At 44.1% G+C, this 25847-nt stretch overlaps 2 protein-coding genes across 3 annotated transcripts; both read right to left on the reverse strand.

The window, feature by feature from the left end:
* Positions 1-253: 253 nt before the first annotated feature.
* Positions 254-1721, reverse strand: LOC119317411. 2 transcript variants are annotated; one of them, XM_037591861.1, is made up of 3 exons: positions 1610-1721; positions 1165-1449; positions 254-486 (listed from the first exon to the last, which is right to left on the reverse strand). In XM_037591861.1, the coding sequence occupies exon 2, from the start codon at positions 1446-1448 to the stop codon at positions 1170-1172; it is 279 nt and encodes a 92-aa protein (XP_037447758.1). In that variant the 5' UTR covers position 1449; positions 1610-1721; the 3' UTR covers positions 254-486; positions 1165-1169. The 2 variants fall into 2 exon arrangements, with proteins under 2 accessions (XP_037447758.1, XP_037447757.1); XM_037591860.1 differs by having other exon boundaries at positions 1165-1710.
* A 3870-nt stretch (positions 1722-5591) lies between these two features.
* LOC119317412 (E3 ubiquitin-protein ligase At1g63170-like) lies at positions 5592-10268 on the reverse strand. The gene is made up of 5 exons (XM_037591862.1): positions 9670-10268; positions 8621-8740; positions 8390-8522; positions 7486-7650; positions 5592-6045 (listed from the first exon to the last, which is right to left on the reverse strand). Exons 1-5 carry the CDS (start codon positions 10194-10196, stop codon positions 5869-5871), a joined length of 1122 nt encoding a protein of 373 aa, XP_037447759.1. The 5' UTR covers positions 10197-10268; the 3' UTR covers positions 5592-5868.
* Positions 10269-25847: the final 15579 nt, after the last annotated feature.

The following is a 25847-nucleotide window of genomic DNA, read 5'->3' on the forward strand; positions in this document are numbered from 1 at the left end:
TCATCCCAAAGAAAACAGCCCCGCAGTGAGGAAAATCGACCTAGTTGGGCCGGCCAAACAATGTGTTCCGTGTGTGTTGGAACGGGAAATTCCACATTCTTTTGCTTAGTGATTACAATATTATTCCCTTACTGATAACCTTATTGAAATATATTGCAGCGCGTTGCCTAGCAACAGCGAACCGATTGGCAAGTTTATGGAAAATATCTGCACAGTTGCATAAATATCATGCATATCGAGAGCAACAGACACATTTTATGAAGAGAGCTCCTTAAGATAAATGATGAACTAGTGCATCACCAACATACACACCATGCCCCGCCATGAAAGGCACATTGACAAAGACAAATATCGGCATAACTGCACAGATCTGGAAAACATCACTTCCACTGCGACGCATACAACTTTGGACTTTGGAGGCTACGGTTCTAGAAGGAAATTTATCACTCTAGCTAGCTTGTTAACTTCAGATTCATGAGACGCAACCTGCAAATAGAGCAAAAACGAAAATAGAGATGTCAGTAAAAAAAAAATCCGAACCATGTCTTCTCTTACTATCTACTTCCTCCGTCCGGAAATAACTATCGCTCAACAGATTTATCTAGACGTATTTCAATATTAGATACACACATTTGAGCGACAGTTATTCTACTGCTAGATACATCCGTTTGAACGGCAGTTATTTTCGGACGGATGAAGTACATGTGTATAATCTTGATGCAACGATATGAGTCGGTCAAAACCCTGTTTGTTGAAATTATGTTGGATGGAGAAACAAATCTACATGTAAATTGTAAGAGACACATCATGTTATGGTACTATGCAGAGGCATGCATGATATAGGTTCTTTTTTTTATTGTTGCAAAAAGCATGTTATACATTCTAGAGCTTGAATGAGGAAATGAACCTACCGTGACACCCCTATTTGTGAAGTTTAGCCCATGACTATTTTTTTTTTTTGAGGGAGCCCATGACTATACTATGGTGGAAAAGGTAAACGGAACAAGTCATGAGCGAGCGGACGCTCACCATTGTACTGAACGTTACGTGCAACGAGTACAGCTGTGTGGATGAGAGACGTGTTGACGTTCTTTGCGGTGGAGTTGTATGACCGGCGTGCTTGCTGCGGAAGGAAAGAATGATCGTAGCCATAAATCGACCAACCTGCGTCATTTGGCGTCGCGGGCTGCGGGCCGGGAGGGTCCCCGGCGGTTGGACTCCACGGCGCTGTCGGGGAGGGGGCGATCCAGCGGGAGCTGGCCGCGGCCGCCGGCGGGCGGCGGCCCCCGGTGGCAGAGCCTGCGCGACGCCCGCCGCTCCTCGCTGACGCCGGCGGCGCCCACGAGCACCTCCTGCACGAAGGAGCGCTCGACGCCGTCGAGGAACGCCGCGTGCCGCTCCTCCGTCCACCCCTCGCCGCGCGCCAGCACCGCCAGATGATCGTCCATCGGAATTGATCTACACACGATGGTGAGTGCACGATGTGCAGCCGATAAATCCTCCCCACCGTAGGATACTCTAGGAACAACGCCGCCGATGGCTAGATGGCAAACGTCGTGCGCGTGTCGTCTAATAAGTGTCGGCTGTATAGCAGTGCTCATCGTCCATCCGATCCACGGCCACGCACGGCCCGAGGGTAGCGGAGGACGTACGCAGGCCCGCTCTCCTCGACGACGGCCGAGGGCAAACGTTATATGGGGCCGGACGAAATAAATATCTAGCCAGCCGACAAGGCCGTATGCAAACGCGCGGCGTGCTTATACTCGTCACAAACTTATACCAGCACTGATCCTGCTTGTCACTAGCAGTACGTATTCGCTAGGTATATCTAATGGCCGTGTCAAGGCGTATCATACCAGCATGGCGAGGCTGGGCTGGCGGGCCAGGAGGAATGGACGTGCGGTGTGTCGCATGCACCGTTGAGGGCTTGAGGCCTTATCTCCTGCAGATATTTTGTCTGCGTGACGCGACACGCGAGTGAGTGTTACGGGCGGGCGGCTACGCAGCAAAGTCCTTGGGGACAAAAAGTGTGCCGGGCTTTAAACAAAAGTTCTGCGCTTTTCATTATTTTATGGACACACTCGTACACAATAAGAACATTATCTGTGATTAGTCTCCCAGGGACAAAGGCACTCTGAGTGGGAGAGATAATTTCCGGCAATATTCCCTTTAGTCTGGCCGCCAGCATCTTAGAGATTATTTTGTACAGGACATTACACAAACTTATGGGTCTGTATTGTGTAATTAACTCAGGAGATCAGGGCAGTCAGGACTATGTGTTGTGAAGCTGGATATGCACAAAGCTCATGACCGTGTGGAGTGGATTTTCTTGAGAAGCATGATGAAAAAACTTGGATTTCATGACCTCTGAATTGAAATGATTATGTCCTGAGTTTCATCAGTGAGGTATAAAGTAAGATTCAACTCTCAAGAAACTGATATTTTTACCCCTTCTAGGGAAATTAGACAGGGGGACCCTCTCTCCCCATATTTATTCCTCATTTGTGCAGAAGGATTATCTAGTATGTTGCAGTATGAAGAAGAAGTTGGTGGCATGGAGGGAATTAGAGTGTGCAGGAATGCACCATCAGTATCACACCTTTTATTTGCTAATGATTCTCTAATTCTCATGAGAGCAGATGTGTTAAATGCAACTTCCTTACAACAAGTACTGGATACCTATTGTGCAAGTTCAGGGCAAATGGTGAGTCTGGCTAAATCAAGTATATTTTTCAGTCCTAATACTAGTGTGGTGTCTAAGGCGGAAATTAGCCAAATTCTTCATATAGACACCGAAGCTCTTTCAGATAAATATCTTGGGCTACCAGCTATAGTTGGTGCAGATAAGAGTGATTGTTTCAGGCATTTTGTTGAAAGAATTAAGGAGAGATTACTAGGATGGATGGAAAAACAATTGTCTGTTGGGGGCAAAGAAATTTTGTTAAAGGCAGTGGCACAAGCTATCCCTGTTTTTGCTATGTCTGTTTTCAGTTTGCCCAAGGGGATATGCAAAGAAATTACAGATATTATTGCCCAGTTTTGGTGGGGTGATGATGAAGATCATAGGAGAATGCACTGGATGGCATGGTGGAAGCTCTGTATTCCAAAAAGTGAAGGAGGTATGGGCTTTAGAGACCTATATTCTTTTAATCTAGCTATGTTGGCTAAACAGTGCTGGAGACTCGTCACTGATGCAGATTCTTTGGTGGCGAGAGTTTTAAAAGCTAAATATTATCCTAATGGAAGCATTCTTACTGCTACTCCAAAAAATGGGTCATCCTTTACTTGGCAAAGTATCCTTAAGGGACTGGAAACTTTTAAGAAAGGGTATATTTGGAGAATTGGGACCGGGGAAGAAGTGAATATATGGAAGGATCCTTGGATCCCAGCTAGTTCTGATTTGAAGGTTATCACTCCTCGGGGCCAAACAGTGTTGACACGGGTGTGTGAGTTAATTGATCCTATGACGGGCACTTGGGATGAGGACTTACTACAACATATTTTCTATCCTGTAGATGTTCGCAGAGTACTACAGATTCCTATCAATCTCCATGCCTTTGATGATTTTATTGCGTGGCAACCAAGCCGGACTGGTATTTTCTCTGTTCGCACAGCTTACCATTTATAATGGATGCATACTTTTCGAGCACATGGAACTAGGATGGAGAACCCTAGTGGATCCACACCTCTGGCAGTCTGGAGTACACTTTGGAAACTCCCAGTTCCACGTAAAGTTCAAGTATTTGGATGGAGGTTGTTACGAGGAATCATCCCGCTACGAGCTATCCTCACTAATAGGCATGTCGGGTCTAATGGAGCCTGCCCAATCTGCCATCAGGGGGCGGAGGACATCAAGCATCTTCTATTCCAGTGCACGCATGCACGGGATTTGTGGGACCGACTAGGCTTGCTGGAACTAGTGAATCAGTCATTGCCAGTGGATAGATCGGGATCGATCATTGTCGCGCATATACTGTCACTTCCGGACAGTCATCTATATATGCATCCGAACATCAATTTTAAACAGGCCATTTTGGTGGGAGCGTGGTACCTATGGTGGATTAGGTGGCAGGCCACACACAGTGAAACATACCCACCCTCATGGAGATGGCCTATCTCAGTCCTGTCCATTGTGAGGAATTTCCAAAATGCCTCTAACCGAATGACCGAATTGCCTGAAACAAAATGGAGGAAACCGGACCCAAGATTCATAAAACTTAATGTTGACGCAGCTTTTTTTGCACATGAGGGCATTGGTGCAACTGCAGCTATTCTCAGAGACAACAGGGGAAATTTTATTGCGGCTCACTGCAAATTCATTGCTATTGCAGCCGATGCTATCACCACGAAGGCAATGGCCATGAGAGATGGATTACTATTCGCTAATTCCCTTGGTTTTAGTAGGATAGAAGCGGAGTCTGATTCCCTTCAAGTCATTAATTTCTGCTCTGGACAAACAAGATGGTGGGATGAAGCTGCAGTCGTATTTGCAGAATGCATAGACATTTGTTCTTCTATTGGAAAGGTCACCTTTAAGCATTGCTTACGATCATATAATAATGTAGCGCATGTGCTAGCTAATCATAGTTATCATAATAAGTCCTCTTTTAGTTGGTTGGACGAGCCTCCCGATTTCTTGATGAGGAAACTCGTGGACGATGTAAGCGTGTTTTAATTCAATAAAGCTAGCCATGATGGCCTTTCCTTAAAAAAAAAGTTCTGCGCTTTTCCTGATCCACTCCACTGCATATGCCGTGTTCAAAACGGCGCGAGAAATATCTTGAGCAAACTAGTACGTATATGGAACCCCCAAAAAACGATATGGAACCCTAAGTTTAAGAAAACTTATGTCGAAATTTATAAGTTTTCTTTCGTTGCATAATCGCAACTTTTGCGCTAATAATTGTCACCTCATCCAAATTATCCATATACCGCAAAAACTGACCGACAACCATGGATGTAGGAGGAACAAGACGTCGGTATTCATAGACTTGGATGCATTTTTCAGCTTCTGTAAGGGTGTTTTGTTAAGGCATGTGCTACTTAACATATGGCCTTTGAACTTTTCGCAAATATTTTGGATGAAAATTCAAAGTTCCGCCCACATGTTGACCAAATTTTGACTGTAATTCAAAGTTTCCAAAATTATTTTAATCAATTCTAGAAAACAATAAATTTTAGAAAATTTTAAACAATGGATATTCTGGAAAAGTTTTGGCTCAACTGGATGAGGAGTTTGAGAGATAATTATTCTAAAGTTTGTGGTTGGCCCAATCATGGAAAAGTTGTAACTCTCCAAATAAATGAGAAAATATAGAAAATCATAAATAGTTCATGGACCCCAATAACGCTCGGATGTTTGGGATTTGGCTATGGCAAATCGAATGTTTTCAATGACTATTTTAATGCTCGAGGATGGCAATTTTAGTTGGCAAGCATGACAACACCGTGCTCAGTGTTTTTTTTTCCTAGAAAATTGCCCTACGTGTCAACTAAACTTGTCATTCTCGCGTCACAAAAATTGCCATCCAAACATTCGATTTGCCATGGTCAAATCCCGAACGTTCTAGCAAGTGACCAGGTCAGATAAATCAAGGAGATCAAACATGAATTCTTGACTTGGTTTCACTAATGGGCATTTACAAGATTACAACGCTATGGTATTGTGTAACAAACAATTTTAGCTGATATACACCACAATGTGTAACTTCAATACACAATGACTACCATGACCATATAAAAATACACAAATTAACATGAATCATACTTCCTTTGTTATATTAGCTAAATTCACAATCAGGAGTTTATCATGGATAAGTACCATTGTCGTGACATGAGTCGCCCGTCAAATACTTGGATTTTGGAGATTTATACTTCTTCACTACCACTGCTGCTGCTGTTTTTCCGCACATTCAACTTGCACAAAGGGCAAGTTGCATTGATGTGAAGCCACTTGTCAATGCAAGCGCAGTGGAAATGGTGGCCACAAGGGAGTTCACGCAGCTCTGCGCCATCATCATACACTGAAAGGCAGATGCAGCACTCCTGCATCGACCAAGCAGATGATGAATCATTTCAAAATAAAGTTAGTATATGAGCTCATAGAAAAGCAGAAGCAATGCACAGATAAAGCACTTAAGCTGAAACAGGACCAACAGGCTCAGGATGATGGTGCTAAAAGAAATGCATTTGAGCTAAAGAGCTGATAATTCATTAATCTGGTTTCTAGTACAACAAAAAACCATTCAGAACAAAGTAATTTCGACGCTAAAACCTATGTGTATGTGCAAGGATTTGTTACGTGCACAAAGAAAAGCAATCGCTACAAAGACTATAAACATGTTTTGTCAAAATGCACAAGTCAATTAATAGTAAGCACACGTTCATTTGTTTATGACTAGATAATTGCCCGTGCGTTGCAATTGGACCACAAATATTTAGTACACGGTCACCGTGATTTACCTTCTATTTTATTAGCAATGTGACTTCGTACCAAAAAAGTATTTTGACTGCCAACTGAATCAGTACTTATCGACTCACCAAAGATAACATGATTTTATTTGGTGAGCCAATAAGACGTGCAGAAGTTGAGGCGGTTTTCAAGAAAAAACAGCAAAACCAAGAACGGAGGTGGAGCAGGAAGGGAGGACGAAAAAAACGATGTAAGACGGAAACTTGAATATTTTTAAGTAGGAAGAGAATCAGTACTTGTTGGCTTGCCAAAGAAAACATGGGTTTATTTGGTAAGCCAATAAGACGTGGGGCAGTTGAGGTGGTTTTACTTTGGCAAAACCGAAAACGGAAGTGTGGTGGGGAGGCAGCACGAAAGAAACGAATGTAAGACAAGACCTTGCGTATTTTTTTATTTCTTTATGATTTCCGACATCAAATTTAGACTCAGATACCATGTTAATGGGATAAATCAGTTCCACAGTTCAAGTGGGCCCACCACACTACAGCTTGAAATTCCTCTCCATCTGGATATTTGCAGTGAGGATTCACAGCAGAACACCTTTTTGCATTTCCCAATATTTACAGGGAAATATTTCGTAGTTTTGTAGCTAAGCTGGCCATGACCATGAAAAACTGTGATATACACCCTCCTTTTGGTCTTGTCTTCAGTCAAACTGTTCTAAGTTTGACCAACTCTATAGAAAAAAGTATCAACATATACAATACCAAATAAACTTTATACTGAAAAAAAAATCCTGATAGATCTCGTGATACTAGTTTGGTAGTGTAGATGTGAATATTTTTTCTACAAACTTGGTCAAACTTAAAACAATTTGACTTAAGAGAAGACTGAGTAGCTTTGTATAGACGAAAGGAGGGAGTACCAAATATTTTTTCTACCAAGTTCCATACATGTAAATGTATCATATAAAATTACAGAGTAAGTTGGTATAATAAAGTAGGTTCACATAAGCAGGAACCAGTTTGGCAAATAAATTTATACATTTCAAGGACAAAAGGCGGCGAACTTACTGCATCTTCAGCTGCAAGTACTTTCTCAATAGGTTGGTTAGTACCACACTCTATCATTATTCCACCAGAAGATTCAGTTGTGGTGACAGATTGCTTTTCAGGCTCTTCCATCCTCCGAAATTTGTATTTCGGAATTTGGCGAATGTCATCTTCGGAAGCACCCTCCTAGTATAAACAGATTGTGAAAAGAAGTGTATCCGTCTACTCGATGAAAAAGGTTTATGCTTTATTTTTGTGTAGGCAGACTATACAAATGTAATGCAAGCCCAAAAAGTATTAAGAGAAGCTAGGAATCAGAACTATCAGTCTGCAATTAAACAATATCAATATAAGTTCAGAAGACATTTATCAGGGAACTAGTACCCATATGCCAACCAGACTCAGTTGAGACAGGTGGCACACCTGCACTTCCACTTGTCATTGGGATTCATCAACAGGATTCAGAAGTGGGCAACAGTTGGACAACAATAACAAAAACTATTCATAAGACATACCAACACAACAGAAACCACTTTAATATTTCAATTTCCTGATTCAAAAGACAGCTCTGGTTTTAACAATTTGCCAACATCTATAACTTGTAAAGTAGCTGAGTAAGACTTGGTCGGCTAAATCAGACCATAAATATAGCTTACACTATTTAATCTAATTACACGGCACTTTTGAAATGCTAGACCACGTGTTCCTTGTATATGGCCAATAACAATTAACAATGCCTAACCAGTTGACTTTTAGAACAAATTGTGCATTGGCTGGTTACTGGTATAGTCATGACTAGGTATAGTGTTATGAGAACCACCAGCATAAGAATACACGAGAACAAATAGTGAAACTAGCATATGTTGGCACCAGATAAACTGTAACTTAACGGGCATTTATAAAACACACACTTGAGAAGCCATACCTGATCTGATACTGCATATAAAATTGCTATGATACAAGGGAGGCAGCAACAAACAGCAATACCAATGATGCAAGCCAGAGCAACACAAAAGACGACAAAGAAAACATCAAATGCCAGAAATACGATGCAAAGCCTGCAGGAAGTTGTAAGGAAATATGTTCATAGTGTCAAACAAATAAAATGAAAATCCATACAAAAAGGTCCAAGCATATCTTATCAAACTATATGTACCAGTAGAGCTGAGGTGCATCATGGGTAAGAACTTGTCCACCAGCAGATACCCAGTAAAATCCAATTATCCACCATATAAAGGAGAACATTGTATTAGCAGATTCCAGATGTTTTGCTACACTGCAATGGTACATATAACTCCAATCAGGAAATAAGACATGGTGGAAATTAACATATTGCAAAGAATACACAAAACTCTAATGTAAGGGCAGCAAAACAAGAAGAAAAGTGTGAAATGAATTCAACACCAAACTACAGTTACTTAATTGAAATGAAGAAAGTGAACACTGGTAAAATATAATTGCAAGGAAACTTGCATACAAGCATAGGAGGTAAAAGCACAAATTCATATTGTCAATGAAAATAGAAATGCCTAACCACCAGGCTGGTGCTTATATAACCAGAGATGCAGAATAGAACAATTACAGACATATTTCTCCAAGAAGTCGTATACAGCCTTACATCATAATACAAATCAACGTGTTAGTTGTCTGTCCAAGCCACATATATGGATAAAATTGTTCAAGATTTAGGATGGTATGGGGAACTTCTAATAACACTAGTATTTGATATTCACAAGAAAATGCATGTGTTCAAATTTTGTGTTCCGTAATAGGCTCACACCCAGATAAACCGGCATAACTCAGCATGCATTAGCAAAAGCAAGGTGGACGAAGACCAATATAATGAAGATTGCCAAAAATGAAGGGAACACAGGAAACAACTGGAGTTGTCTAATCCAATTAGCTTCACAGCTAAAGTAACTCGATTTCAACAATTAGCTTCACAGCTTCAAATACTCAGTTTGTCAGGAAATAACAGAGTAACGACAAATAAATTTACCACATAATTAATTCTACCTCCATAATATTCCTATATGGTACTCCCTATTATGTTCCGCTCAGAATGAAAGTACACCCACGCAGGGAACAAGTCAAGGAAAGAACATTAGGATACAGCTAGTCATGAACTCCTAGTACAAATTTATAGGGAACAGAGGAAATAATTGTGCTTAAGTTAAAGGACTGCAATGGTATTCACAAAATTACCTGACGAAGTCGCCAGTGCGTCCATGGGGACCGCTCTCTCCGGCGTCGTCTATGGACGAGGATGATCCATCAGTGCCCCTCTCCTCGTCGGCGGCCGTAGAGGACCCGCCACGCTGGCCGTGACGCACACGATACTCCATGGCAACACAGACCATGTGCAGGACGCACTGAACGGCATACCCGGCTACCCAAATACGGAGCGGCACAGACGGGCTTTCGTCGCCGCTGAGCACGAGCACGACGGCGGTGGTGAGGATGAAGGCGAGGTTCCAGAGGAGGTCGAGTGCCACGACAGGGCGGGAGTACGCCCAGTCGGCCTGGCGCTCCTCTAGCTGCTCCGCCGCAGTCTCCCGCACGAGCAGGGACGGCTCCCGCATCGCCCGCCGACCGCCCTGCCGCAGCAGCCGCGCCGTCCCACGGAGCGATGGCCGGCGCAGCGCGCCACGGCGCCGCCCACCGCCGCCGAGCAGCGGCGCTGAGTCAAGGAGCTCGTCGCCGCGAGGACTCGGGGATCGTGGGGTCGCCATCGCAGGAACCCTAGCGAAATGGGGAGGAGGTGTGTGCGTCTTTGTTACCTTCTCCCCTGCGGAAATGGGAGAAGACTCGGGTTTTCCTTCCAAGGGGACTACGGCGCGTGATTCATTTCTTTCTTTCTTTCTTGAGCACCAAGTACTAGTAGTTTTTTTTAGCACTAAAACTTTATTCCTCACATAACTGTCATATCCTTGTCGAATTAGCAAAGATTTTGGTTCGAAATGCTTTCATTTAATTAATCAGCCCCACCTTTTCCTATGCTCTGATCTCTGAGCCCTTATTTAGCTTGGGTATCCCTTTAAATTAAATTTCTATTTTCAAAAACGGGTTTTAGCATTGATAGTTTGATACCAAACCATGGGTGGATTTCCCCTTTTCAAGAACACGTTTCAGGTAGACTTTTTTTTAATACGATTTAGGTTTTTTATGTGATTTCAGGTGGACTTTGAAATTGGGCTCTTTGGATATATATATATAGAGAGAGAGAGAAACTAGGCTAGTTTTAGAAGATCACATGTAATTCTAGTGTTCTGGCAAAAAATAACAAGCAACTTAAGTGAAGGAATGTCAAAAGAATAGAACCCCACTCTTCATATAGTGGACCCGTGTTGCTTCCTTGAGGGTCATTCGGGAGACAACCCAAACCAGTGAGAATGCCCCCAGGAAAAACTCGTGCAATTGATGACGGCGGGGTCCTTTCTATTAGTAGTGGTGGAGTGTGGCGTTGCATTGCGACGATGGTTGGGTCGCGATGGGTGTCACATACCAGATTTAAAATTTCAAATTGGGTATATTAAAAAATTCACAGGGAATTAAATTTCTTGTAGAAAATTGTTGCTTGTTTGCCTCTAGCTGGAAAATTGCATAGAAATTGCCTAGGATTTGCTTGTTGATTGATTATGTTGCCTTGTGTGATGCACCTAGAGAGTCAAAGGCCCTATGCCAACTTTCAAACCCTTGTTTGAAACTTGGAAAAACAGAATAAACCTCAAAAGTTTTGGGGAATAATTTTGAAATCCCAAATAGGGCGACCAATTAAAATGTTTATTTTGGGCATAAGGCTATCCCTAATAAGTCATTCAAGCCCTAATGATTTTTCCCTAAATGGTTGAAATGGATTGATTTGGAATCAATTCAAAAATCAAAGGAAATGTTATTAAAAGGGACTTTGCATTCTTTTGGCAAGAAAGTGAATTTCATAAGTCCAACAAGCCGCCCGTCGGCGACCCCACCTACTCCGTCACTAACCTTACCACCTTTGGCGGGATTTGGCGAGGCTAGAGCTCCTCTTGACCCGCCATTGCCACTGTTGCAGTCTAGGACACCGTGCACATCCACTAGACATCGCCGCCTTGACTAGAGCGTCGATCCCAACGAAGGTCGAGCCCCACCGCTGCTTCGCCATTGCTAGCGATGAGGTGAGCACACGCTTGAGCCACGCACCATGTCCTCGATCATAGGAGCTCATTTTTGTTGCGTGCATCCTCACCCGAGAGCTCCACCGCCTCGGTCACCTTCGGCGAGCCTCCCTGATGTCGTCTCCATCGTCCCTAGCCGCGGCCAGCACCACCATCGTCAGCCGCGTCCACCTGTGTTCTTCGTTGCCGCCGGCGACCACGGGAATGACCGGAGCGTCCACTCTCGAAGCCTGCGCCGCCGTACTCGCATTTTCTCGCAAGACCCCGATGAAATTCTGGTGACCTAGTGTCACCCCTCGGTGAGGATCTAATCTCGTCCATTGACCTCAATCCAGTGGCTTATGTGCACACACTTAAATCCAAACAGTATCGACTAAGCACACACTGCCATGCCACCAACTTTATTTGAAACATTATTCACTCGTTATGTTAATTAAAAAATAGTTTTGCAGAAAACCCCCTAGATGTTAAAACTATCATAACTCTTTATCCATAAATCCAAATTTAGTGATTTTTTTTTGCAAAATGACCCTTAGAAAATGCAATTTCACCTGGACTAATAAAATTTAGAATTTGAATAGTTTCAAATTCAAATAGAACGAGTTTAAATTTGAGTAGGGCATAACTTGCATTTTAGAAATCCTATTTAGTTGATTCTTTTTGCAGAATAAACCTAGTAACATATAGTTCCAACTTAGCTCACTCTAGTTTAATATTATATAATTTAATATTTTAATTTTAATATAGTTTAAGCAATAGCTATAATTCAAATAGTATTGAACCCAAAACTAGTTTAATCTTGAAACAAAAATGTTTGTTAGAATAAATATTTTGCAACTAAGTTCGGAAACTTAAAATGAAATGTAGTAAATATTTTGGGGATTATTATTTGACTTTAGGGAATTTAATTTGAATTAAATTCAAACTTAGATTGGAACTAACTTTGAAACCATAGGTTTAATTTGAATAAAACTTTTGCAATATGATTTAGTAATTTGAATTAAACCTAGTAATTTTTGGGGTATAATTGACTTTAGGGAATTAATTTAAATTGAATTTAGTCAGACTTAAATAATTTTTGAAAAACTAATTGAACTTAGCAAATGAATTTGGATTTAAACTTGACTTTAGTTTAAACTTGATTCTAAATAAATAAAGTTTAGTAATTATATCGAATTGTTTTGACTTAGGGAAGACAATAAATATATCTGAGTTGTGAACTGACTTAGTCAATTATGAAATCATTCACAATTCAATTTATGGTAAACTCAAACTTAAGGAAATCAAATCAAATTATGAACTCAATTCAACTTGAATTCAAATGAGATGAACCCTAATTTAAATCCAAATTGAAATTGGAAGCCATGCCAAGTTATTATTTTTAGACCTTAGTCTATCCAAGCTCATGAAAGGTTGATGATGACCCACAAGTATAGGGGGTCAATCGTAGTCCTTTCGATAAGTAAGAGTGTCGACCACAACAAGGAGCAAAAGGAAATGACAAGCGGTTTTCAGAAAGGTATTTTCTGCAAGCACTGAAATTGTCGGTAATAAATAGTTTAATAGCAAGATAATTTGTAACGAGCAATAAGTAGTAACAGTAACAAAAGTGCAACAAGGTAGCCCAATCCTTTTTGTAGCAAAGGATAGGATGGACCGGTCTCTTATAATAAGCAAAGTGTTCTTGAGGACACAAGGGAATTTTATCTAGTCACTTTCATCATGTTTGTTTGATTCACGTTCACTACTTTGATAATTTGATATGTGGGTGGACCGGTACTTGGGTGCTATTCTTACTTGAACAAACCTTCCACTTATGATTAACCCCTCTCGCAAGCATCCGCAACTAAGAAAGGAGAATTAAGATAAATCTAACCACAACAATAAGCATATGGATCAAAACCAGCCCCTTACATAATAGCGCATAAACTAGGGTTTAAGCTTTTGTCACTCTAGCAACCCATCATCTAATTACTACTCCACAATGCATTCCCTTAGGCCCAAAAATGGTGAAGTGTCATGTAGTCGGCGTTCACATAACATCACTGTTACGACATATCTCTCTCAAGGTAGTTTTGGTGATTGATGACAACATGTTTGTGGACTAATCTTGTGCTTTGAATTATTCACAGATTCTCCCCTGGCACGAGACGCCTTCTTCCCCTCGGAGTGTATTTCAAGACGGTGTAGCTCTTTCGTTTCTTTCTCGGCGGACTAGTTGCATAGAGGGCATCGTACTATCAAGAGGGGGTCCGCTGGGGTTTTGCATGGGTGGAATCATCACGTACACATCTGCTTCTCACCCTCCGAGCATTTCCTTTCCATTGAAGATATCTCTCCTCTCTTCCTTGTCCTGTCTGGGTCTAAGCGGTAGTACCACGCACCCAGCGGTAGTACCGCTGAGGAGCCAAGCGGCAGTACCGCTCCGCAGCGGTAGTACCGCCCTTGGCTCCATAGCAGTAGTACCGCTGGGGGCCTGGCACCTCCGCTGTGTCCTTAGCGTATTTGAGAGATCCCTTCTCTCTCTCTCTCTCGCCCCAGCGGTAGTACCACACTGCCTGCGGTACTATGGCCGAAGGGTCACAAGCAGCAGTACCGCTCCACAGCGGTACTACCGCCCTTGACCCCACTACCGTAGTACCGCTGGGTAGTCTGGCTCCTACCGCCTCGATTCGAGAGGTCTTTTTCTTGTGTCGGGTTTTGCGGCACTAGTCACGGTTGTAGTGGCGGTAGTACCGTTCCAGGAGCGGTAGTACCGCCCTACCACCGCGGTAGGGCCGTAATTGGGGTCCGTTCCCTACTAAGTCTCCTTAGCGCGGCAGTACTGCTGGGTGGCGCGGCAGTACCGTCGCCTGGCGGTAGTACCGCCCCCTCTCTGCGGTAGTACCGCCCTGTGCGGGGCTAGTTGGTGGGGGGCAACGGGATTGTTGCCCCCACTATAAAAGGGAGTCTCCTTCCTCCTTCTCACCTACCTCTTCCTCCCCCAAGCTCCATTTATTGCTCAAGCTCCATTAAATACTCCAAGCTTCATTTCCGCCCGATCTATCTCTCTAGCCAATCAAATTTGTTGATTTGCTCGGGAGTGGTTGAGAAGGCCCCGATCTACACTTCCACCAAGGGATTTTCGATTCCCCCACTCATCCCTAGCGGACCTTGTTACTCTTGGGTGTTTGAGCACCCTAGACGGTTGAGGTCACCTCAGAGCCATATTCCATTGTGGTGAAGCTTCGTGGTCTTGTTGGGAGCCTCCGATTAAGTTGTGGAATTTGCCCCAACCTTGTTTGTAAAGGTTCGGTCGCCGCCTTCAAGGGCACCAATAGTGGAATCACGACATCTCGCATTGCGTGAGGGCGTGAGGAGAATACGGTGGCCCTAGTGGCTTCTTGGGGAGCATTGTGCCTCCACACCGCTCCAACGGAGACGTACTTCCCCTTAAAAGGAAGGAACTTCGGTAACACATCCTCGTCTCCACCGGTTCCACTCTTGGTTATCTCTTACCTTTACTTGTGCAAGCTCTTTATTGTTTCTACCCTTGCTTGCTTGTATGCTTGTTGTTATTGCATCATATAGGTTGCTCACCTAGTTGCACATCTAAACAACCTACTTTGATGCAAAGTTTAATTTGGTAAAGAAAAGCTAAAAATTGGTAGTTGCCTATTCACCCCCCCCCCTCTAGTCAACCATATCGATCCTTTCAATTGGTATCAGAGCCTCGTCTCTTTCTTAAGGACTTTACCGTCCAAAGAGTATGGTTGATATCGTAGACGGTGTGGAGGAACACTCCGGTGTGAATCCGATCTCGTCTACGGGAGATGGGGGAACTTCGGTCTCTCGTGAGGAGTTCAATGTGGCCTTGGAGACATTGAAAACCTCCATGACGACCGAAGTTGAAAGCATGTTTACTAAATTTCTTGAGGGGCTTAAACTTTCCACCGCACCGTTGAAAGTGGGTGATCTCGCCAACAAGGTGTCGGATGCTATCCCCGACAAGGGGGAAGCTAGTAGTGAAAAGGCTCCTTCTTCTAGTGGCAAGAATGGCACCAGCATCTTTGCCCATGTGGAACCACCACTTGTTTATGGTGGACCAGTTCCTCCCACTCATTTGAATCATGCCGGTCCTCCCCCTAAGATTGTGAAAAATGAGGATTTTGATTCTTGGGTTTACCGCTTTAAACGTCATTTAAATCATGTGAACACTAACCTTTGGAGAATCATTGAAGAAGGTTTCTATCCACATGATCCAAGCAACTTCACTCCTCGAGAAGCCGCGGACAATCAATTCAATGAGAATGCTCTCTTCATCATTCAAGATGCAATTCCACCCGAAGACCTACCTCATCTTCGTCCCTTCGCCTTGGCCAAAGATGCATGGCATTGTGTCGTGTCTCTCTACCGGGGAAGCGCAAGCATTCAATGCTCCAACTATGAAGTGGTACAAGATGAGGTCGATGAGTTTGCAATGAAGGAAGATGAAGAACCTCGTGAGCTTTATCGGAGAGTAACCAAACTCGCGGTCTCACTACGAGATCACGGGAGCAAGGACACGGATGACAATTGGATCAAGCGCAAATTCCTCAAGGCAATGATGCCCTACCACAAGGCCATGTCCTCCATCATTCATCAAAGACCAGACTTCCACACTTTGACCTCAAGCGAAGTGTTGGATGAGTTTGTGGCCATGAACATTTTGGACAAGACCACCGATAATGCGGTGCTCCATTCTCAACGGGCAAAGAAGCCTAACCTTGCATTAAAGGCCAGGCTCACCATGGAAGAAGAAGAAGAGGAAGAAGAGGAGAGCAACCCCGAAGATACAAAATATGCATATCATGAACACATGGCACTTGCTTCAAGGCAATTTTGGAGCAAGAAAAACTCGAGGCCCAACTTTAGCAAAAACAACTCGAGTGGCACAAGGGGCAAGCAACGTGTAAGAACTTGCTACAATTGCGGCAACGTGAGTCATTTTGTTGCGGAATGCCTGTATGAGAAGAGGGAAGACAATGGTGGCAAACTCATCCGAAAGGACAAGGCCAAGTCGTTCCCCAACAAGAACAACTTCACCAAGAAGACTCCTCCCAAGGCCTTGGTTGTGCAAGAAGAGTACAATGAGGATGATGACGATGATGAAGATGATGAGTCAGTTGCCATGGCCTCCGTTGCCATTGCAACAACGTCACGGGTGTCTCTCTTCGACTCACCCAACGAGAGCATCACCGCCAAGTGCCTCATGGCTAAAGCCACCAACAAGGTAACCTCCAACATCAAAACTACCATCATTAATCATCCTTCCCCAACGGATAGCATTAATGAACTTGAGGTAGCTAATGTGGAGGCTAACGAGTTTGAGGCTTTTATGGGCAAACTCAAGGGAAAATCCAAGAAGCACTTTGTTGCTCTCTTGGAACAACTTGGTGAGGCCAATGACATGATTGAGGCTCACGAAGACACCATCTCTAAGATGGAAGGGCATAGTCGTGACTATGCCGATGAGATTTCGGATCTTTCCAATGCTCTTGAGGAAGAGCGTGGTCTTCGTTTGGCTCTTGAGGAGTCACACTGTAACACCCTCGATGCGGCTATATCTCCCACGTGTCGAAGCATGACTTAGAGGAATAACCGCATTGAAAGCAATGTCGCAAGTGAGGTAATCTTCACACAACCCATGTAATACATAAGGGGAAAAGATACATAGTCGGCTTACAATCGCCACTTCACACAAATACATGAATAAAGCATTACAACATCCAAATACAATCAAGGTCCGACTATGGAACCAAAATAAAAGAAGAACCCCAAATGCGACAAGGTCCCCGATCGACCCCAACTGGGCTCCACTACTGATCAACTAGAACGAAACAACACAAAGGACAAGATCTTCATCGAGCTCCTCCTTGAGCTTGGTTGCGTCATCTGCACGGACTCATCGGCACCTACAAGCTGGTTTTGGAAGTATTTGTGAGCCAGGGGGACTCAGCAATCTCGCACCCTTGCGATCAAGACTATTTAAGCTTAAGGGTAAGGTAAAGGTATGAGGTGGAGCTGCAGCAAGCGACTAGCATATATGGTGGCTAACATACGCAAATGAGAGCGAGAAGAGAAGGCAAAGCACGGTCGATAAAAGTATGATCAAGAAGTGATCCTATAGCAACCTACGTCAAGCATAACTCCAACAACCGTGTTCACTTCCCGGACTCCGCCGGAAAGAGACCATCACGGTTACACACGCGGTTGATGCATTTTAATTAAGTTAAGGTTCAAGTTATCTACAACCGGACATTAACAAATTCCCATCTGCCCATAACCGCGGGCACGGCTTTCGAAAGTTCAAATCCCTGTAGGGGTGTCCCAACTTAGCCCATGACAAGCTCTCACGGTCAACGAAGGAATAGACCTCCTCCCGAGACATTCCGATCAGACTAGGTATCCCGGTTCTTCAAGACATCCTTGACAATTGTAAAACAAGTCCAGCAAAGCCGCCCGATGTGCCGACATCCTGATGGGAGCTGCACATATCTCGTTCTCAGGGCAACACCGGATAGGTCAAGCTACGAGTAAAACCAGCCCTCAAGTTTCCCCGAGGTGGCCCCGCAGGCTGCCCATTTCGGACCAACACTTAGACAAGCACTGGCCCGGGGGGTTAAAATAAGATGACCCTTGGGATGCGCGACTCCCAAGGGAAAAAAGGCTAGGTGGCGAACGGTAAAACCAAGGTTGGGCCTTGCTGGAGGAGTTTTATTCAAAGCGAACTGTCAAGGGGTTCCATTATAACCCAACCGCGGAAGGAACGCAAAATCCGGGAACATAACACCGATATGACGAAAACTAGGACGGCAAGAGTGGAACAAAACACCAGGCATAAGGCCGAGCCTTCCACCCTTTACCAAGTATATAGATGCATTAATTAACTAAGAGATATTGTGATATCCCAACAAGTAAACATGTTCCAACAAGGAACGGTATCTCCATGTTCCAACAAGGAACAAACTTCAATATTCACCTGCAACTAACAACGCTATAAGAGGGGCTGAGCAAGCGGTAACATAGCCAAACAACGGTTTGCTAGGACAAGGTGGGTTAGAGGCTTGGTTCAACAATATGGGTGGCATGATAAGCAAGTGGCAGGTATCGCAGCATAGGCATAGCAAAAGAGCAAGCAACTAAGCAAAGCAAAGATAGAAGTGATTTCGAGGGTATGGTCATCTTGCCTGAAATCCCGCAAGGAAGAAGAACGAGTCCATGAAGAAGACAAACGGACGTAGACGAACGGTTCCTCACAAGCACGACGTTACCGGAACCAACCCGAAGAAGCAAACACCATAAAGAAGCACACAACATAGTAAACAACCACCACATAGACACGGCATGATGCGCAAACAAGTATGATGCATGTCCGGTTTAAAGAGGGCATGGCATGGCAAAGTGCAACAACCAAAACTACAAATTAAGTGGAGCTCAATATGCAACGAGTTGCATATTGACGGAGCACCACATCAATTATTTAGTTCTCTCTCGTTTATGTACCCCAACAATATTAAATGTTCTTAACATGGCAAGGGTGAAGCAAAGTAAACTACCTATCTAGTCAAGTTTAAATGAGGCTGGAAGCAACGAACAACAATTCCGGTAATCCCCATATGCATATATTAGGGTTTGGTACTGTTCTGCCCTAATCATAATTTTAGAGTTATTAAACACGCAAAGTAAGTGAACCAAGTTAAACTAGGCATTTTTCTACCCCATTTACATATAAAGATGATTAAATTCCGAGTTACGGTTATTTAGTTATGAATTAAACCATTTAGCATGGCATAGGAGCAAATTTAACCAAACAACATTTTAAACATTTTAAACATGGATGAAAGTGACATATTATGAAACTAGACACAATTTTAAGCATTTTTCATATATAAACTTTTTACATGTGATGCACCGGATGAGAGGAATGAAATGCATGAAGTTTAAGGGCTGATCTGCAAAAGTACAAATCCCTGGAAATGGATAAAATCACAGCTAAGGAAAAAAATACTACAGTCCAGATTAGCTGGATCTGGGCTGCTCACGTTGGGCCTTTGAGGCTGGCTGGGGGATGTAGAGGCGCTGGGCCTTGGCGAAGAAGCAGGCTGAGCCTGGCGCTGGCTTGGTCAACGCGAGCGGGCACGGGACGACCGCGACCTGCTCGTTGTAGCAGAGGCCGCAGCAGGGGATGGCGAGGCCGGGGACTTGGGCGCGACTCCGGCGAGGGTCTTGGAGCGGGATCCGGCCGGGAACAGGCAAGGGCGGTGGAGGCCGGCCGGATCTGGTGGTGGAGGCGAGGTTCCGACGGCAGCGCAAAGCAGCAGGGGGTCGGGCGGCCACAAGGATCCTGGGTCTTTTGCCGGCGGTGGGCGTGCGCGATGGAGCTGTTGGTCCGGTGATGCTCCGATGAAGAAGGAGGGCGATGAGGACGAGTGGAGGCACGCACGGGAGGACCTCGGGAGGGCGCCATGGGACAGGATTGTATGCTCGAGCTCGAGCAGCGAGCTCCTCTCACTCGGACGCGGACGTAGAAGATGGAGCTCGGGCTCCTGGTGCTGCGGACGAAGAAAAGGAGCGGCTCTGGCCCTCCAATGGCTGCTGCTGCTTGCGGCAGCGCTCGAGACAAACCCTCGGCACGAGCAGGAAGGAGGAGGCTGCACGGGTGGAGGCCGAGAAGAATTTGGGTTGGGGGCGTGAGCTCTGGATCGAGGAGGAGCAGTGGAGAGCGATGGTTGGGTGGTGGCTGAAATCGAGGAGGGGAGGATTTGGATCTGGGAAGATCCCGAGGTGGAAGGAGAGACCAGGTGGAGTGGCGGCGCGGTGATGGAATGGATGGGACATCTCCCTAGATTTTAGGGTTTGGTCTGGTTATATAGCAGGTAGGTGGGTTAGACTTAGGGGTATATCGTCCCTCCGATCGCAATCGAACGATCGCGAATAAAATAGCTAGGAAGTCCAAATAAGAAAACGGTGACGTTTTGTAGACGTTTGGGGATGATCCGGACACAACGGTGGCGACAACCCGGGTCGGGTCCGGGACAACTTTCGGACGCTCACGTGAGGGGTTTGATGCACTGTGCAGAGAGGGTTTCGGACCGTCCGGTCGCATCGGACAACTCCGGAAGCAAAGAGGGGAAGGAGGATGGACTAGGTGGGCTGTGGCGAGACTGCGAGGGGGAGAAGGGAGAGAGACGGCCCGGCATATGTTTCCGGAGACCGAAAACGTCCGACGTTAGACCGGCTATACTGCCTCTATAGTTAAACGTTGGGGCGTCAAACGAGCTTCGAATGCGATGAAACTTGGCGGGCGACCTACTAACAACATAGCAACAACGCACGCCAACTTTCAACCCATTCCGAGAACATTTTCCAGCCACTTATAAAATAATATTTCGGACATGCCGCAGGCGTGTGCAAGTGTGGTTGGGCTCAGAACGGACAACGGAGAGGACGAGGAGACCGGGACAGATGCAAGTTTTGAAAACATGATGATGCTATGCACATGATGACATGATGAAATGCAACACGCAAGAAAATGACAAGGCAACAACAACGAATAACTGGACGACACCTGGCACATCGGTCTCGGGGCATTACAACACTCCACCACTACGAGAGGATCTCGTCCCGAGATCTAGAATGGCACCAGAGGGAAAACGGAAAAGAAAGAGAAGAGGTAAAACTAAGTTGCTTCTTTGATAAACGAGTGAGACCAAGGAACCTTGAAAAGGTTAATCCATTTCGGAGAAAAGAATACAACGGAGATGGATGAAGTATAAAGCACTCCGTTAGGAAAGAGGAACGAGGAAGAACAAGGTTGAAAGCACTCCGGTAGGGAAGAGTAATAAGGAAGAACAACTTCGAACAACACTCCGGTTGAGAAGGGATGCAAGACTTGATAAGGCAAAAAGAACTTGAGCCAAAAGGGCACAACACTCCGGTTAAATGGATAGGCATGAAAAGAACATGATCTTTGACAAAACGAGATGATGGTTGAAAAGATGAGCATCACCATGCCTCCGGAAGAAAAATAAGAATGGAATGAAGTGAACGAAGGGAAAACAAGGTCTTGAGGGAGCGTGCTTACACCAAAAGCTAGAACGAAGTTGTTGGGTTATCAACAACGAAAAGGATAAGCTTGATATGGACTTATAGAATACATCTCAAAATTATGAGGTGACAACCTGCCACTCACGGGAAAAAGAATTGGATTGGTATGAACAAGGAGACAAGAAAGTATTTCACAGGGAGGATAAAGAAGAGCTTGGGTCCTTTATAAGCACCATAATTAGCAACAATCCTTAGGGAAAGTTTTAGGTGAAATATAACCCAAGATAACTCTAATGAAGAGATTGATGGATTTACAATACCCCATTCTTAACAACCTGTGAATCATGAAACATGAACTCAAATATCAAGAATGATGTAAAACCATCTCCAATGATATGGTAGGAAGAAATGCACTCCGGATTGCAAGATGAAGAAAGCTTGAGCTCCTTAGAAAAGAAACTCAATGAGAAACTTCTAGACGGAAATAAATCCTTGATGAACCATCATGTAGAGCCTCCATGAAGAACTCCGGTAAACAAAAGAATGCTCAAACGGAAGGCAAGAGAAGATGGAAACACAAGGTGAAGACTTGCAATGATTTAAATGAATCTCTGTGGTGATGTAATTGCGAGAGCTAGGAACTCCGGGAAAAGAAAAGATAAAGCATCTCGAACCCAGAATGTGATATGATGCACCTCCGGAATAAGGAATTAATCACTTGGATGAAACCATAATAAGAATTACAATATGCTTATCCTTCACCAAATCAAATTGATGACAAGCAATGGATTTTGGCATACTACTTATTCCCGTAGAAAGGATTAAGATAGATATAGCGTAAACTTGAGAAGGTCTTCAACGAACCACCAGTAGGATTTGGAAACAACGAATGAATTAATATGATGACCATGGAAGAAAATCTTGAACGAACCACCATACAATTGGAAATGAACGAATAAAAGATAACGAAACAACCGGGAAGAAATTGCAAATGAATGAAGATGCTTGAGAGAATTTAGATATAAGAGAACAAAGGGATCACGGACTGATTAGAGATTACTTGAACGAAGCACCGGTAAGATAGGAGAATGATAACTGATAGCTGAGAATGAATAAACCTAAATTGATGGACTCCGGATAACAAACTGAGAAGACTCTTGAATTGCTCCGGATAGGTGAAAAGAATTCTCACGATCAAAACAATTACGAGAGGATGGCAACAAGCTAGAATCACGAATCTTGAAGAGAATGGAGCAAGATTAAAGAGAAACTCTTCTTCGGTCTTCAAAATCCGAGAATGATGATGAGAAACACCACCATGAATTATTTAGACACTCCGGAATGAAGAATGGAAAGGTTGAGCCAACGATGAAAAGAATTTAACCGTTCTTGGAGAAAGACATTTGACTGATGACAATTCATTCTTACGTCAAACTTTGAAAAGAATTTTTTTGAGGATAGCTCCGGGAGAATTAGAAGAGTCAGGTAAGATCCTGGGAAAAGACCTGTGGGTTAGGGCCCACTCAAAGAAACACCGTTGAAATGATTAAAGGAGAGATTGCACCGGTTGAATTAAAAGACTTGAATGAGATAACAGACTCGAGATATCTTGAACACTCCGGAACAATTGAATAGCGAGAAGTGGATGATTAAGAGGTGCACCGACATAAATAGGCATTGGGCAAAAAGAAAAGGAGTAAGCTCAAAACCAAAGCTTGAATTAAATCTACCGGAGAAGAAAAAGAAAGAATAATGGTGAACTAGAAACTCCGTTAAAATCTTCATGAGAATCACCGGATAAGAATATTGAAGGAAAGAATGGAGAGACTTCACATCAATAAAATGATACTTGATTAAGACATCCGAGTCCTCGAAGAAAAGAGGGTGGGAGGGTGGGAAAAAAACAAAGACAACTTGGGATGGATGAAACGAACAACATTGAGAAAGCTGAGATTGAATCTTGCGGATGTTGAAAATGAACGGATCCGCTTGAAGAGAAGCACAACGGTTAAAAGGATTGACAAAAACAATCTTGATGATCAAGAAGGATTGGTGTTCACATAGGAATATGAGAACACCGCTTAGGAAAGGTATGGAATCAACATTTAGACATTGAAGCAACTCGAATACCACAACTCAAAACAAAAAAAAACAAAGGATTGGCTTGCAAAATAAGCCAGAACACACATATGATAGAGATTTTGTCCGAAGTTTTCGTGGTGGGGCCTACACGGGCTCGATCGTACAGCACCATCATGTACAAGGCAGTGCACATGACATACGAAGCATCCCCGAGTCGGCATAGCCAAGGACTCTTTAAGACAACGAGACCACTGTAAAACGAACCGTGAATAGGCGGACCACTAGACGTCGAACCCCAATTTCATATCATACATCTGTCGGAAAGATATCCTAAGAGCTACTTGAATTCCCACCTATGAAACTCCCGAACCTTTCCGGTTATGCAATCAGGTGTTAGGGATACAGGGGAAGCATAATATCTCACCCAAACTAGCAAATCCTACATCCAACTGTATCCATCCTTCAACACATAACCAAGAAACCTTCGGAAATCATCTACCTCAACCTTCGAAAAGCATCCGTTATACGAGTTATGGCAATACTCCCGAACTCCCGCCCCAGTACTGGGTGGCGTTGAGGTTATCTCACCAACGAACTGCATAAAAGAGATTTTCGATGTCGGTATACTAAACTCAGGTATTCCAGAACTGCAATGATAAGATTATGACGACAACACCTCGGAGCTCAACTCCCCGGGACACTTCCACAAAACCACTGACAGGAGGCACCAAGACAATGTTCTCATCACAAAACCATCGGAACGATTCCAAGATACCCGCGTGATCCCAAACTTTTTTTAGCAAAATTTGAGAAGAGAAGAGTCAAAACTCTACGTCAGTATGCCTCACCAGAGCGATGAAGAGACTGGGAAGTAAAAAGAATTCCTAAACTCTCCGATTTATAATTCCTAAATGACTCAAAACATTTTTCTAGACTCAACAACGACTGCTAAAAACGATCAAACAGTGGGGGCTCCTAAGGTCGGGGAAGGCTCTGATTACCAACTTGTAACGCCCTCGATGCGGCTATATCTCCCATGTGTCGAAGCACGACTTAGAGGCATAACCGCATTGAAAGCAATGTCGCAAGTGAGGTAATCTTCACACAACCCATGTAATACATAAGGGGAAAAGATACATAGTCGGCTTACAATCGCCACTTCACACAAATACATGAATAAAGCATTACAACATCCAAATACAATCAAGGTCCGACTACGGAACCAAAATAAAAGAAGAACCCCAAATGCGACAAGGTCCCCGATCGACCCCAACTGGGCTCCACTACTGATCAACTAGAACGAAACAACACAAAGGACAAGATCTTCATCGAGCTCCTCCTTGAGCTTGGTTGCGTCATCTGCACGGACTCATCGGCACCTGCAAGCTGGTTTTGGAAGTATTTGTGAGCCACGGGGACTCAGCAATCTCGCACCCTTGCAATCAAGACTATTTAAGCTTAAGGGTAAGGTAAAGGTATGAGGTGGAGCTGCAGCAAGCGACTAGCATATATGGTGGCTAACATACGCAAATGAGAGCGAGAAGAGAAGGCAAAGCACGGTCGATAAAAGTATGATCAAGAAGTGATCCTATAGCAACCTACGTCAAGCATAACTCCAACAACCGTGTTCACTTCCCGGACTCCGCCGGAAAGAGACCATCACGGTTACACACGCGGTTGATGCATTTTAATTAAGTTAAGGTTCAAGTTATCTACAACCGGACATTAACAAATTCCCATCTGCCCATAACCGCGGGCACGACTTTCGAAAGTTCAAATCCCTGCAGGGGTGTCCCAACTTAGCCCATGACAAGCTCTCACGGTCAACGAAGGAATAGACCTCCTCCCGAGACATTCCGATCAGACTCGGTATCCCGGTTCTTCAAGACATCCTCGACAATGGTAAAACAAGTCCAGCAAAGCCGCCCGATGTGCCGACATCCTGATGGGAGCTGCACATATCTCATTCTCAGGGCAACACCGGATAGGTCAAGCTACGAGTAAAACCAGCCCTCAAGTTTCCCCGAGGTGGCCCCGCAGGCTGCCCATTTCGGACCAACACTTAGACAAGCACTG

The sequence above is a fragment of the Triticum dicoccoides genome, chromosome 6A (genome assembly GCF_002162155.2).
Source record: "Triticum dicoccoides isolate Atlit2015 ecotype Zavitan chromosome 6A, WEW_v2.0, whole genome shotgun sequence".
NCBI classification, from domain to species: Eukaryota; Viridiplantae; Streptophyta; class Magnoliopsida; order Poales; family Poaceae; genus Triticum; species Triticum dicoccoides.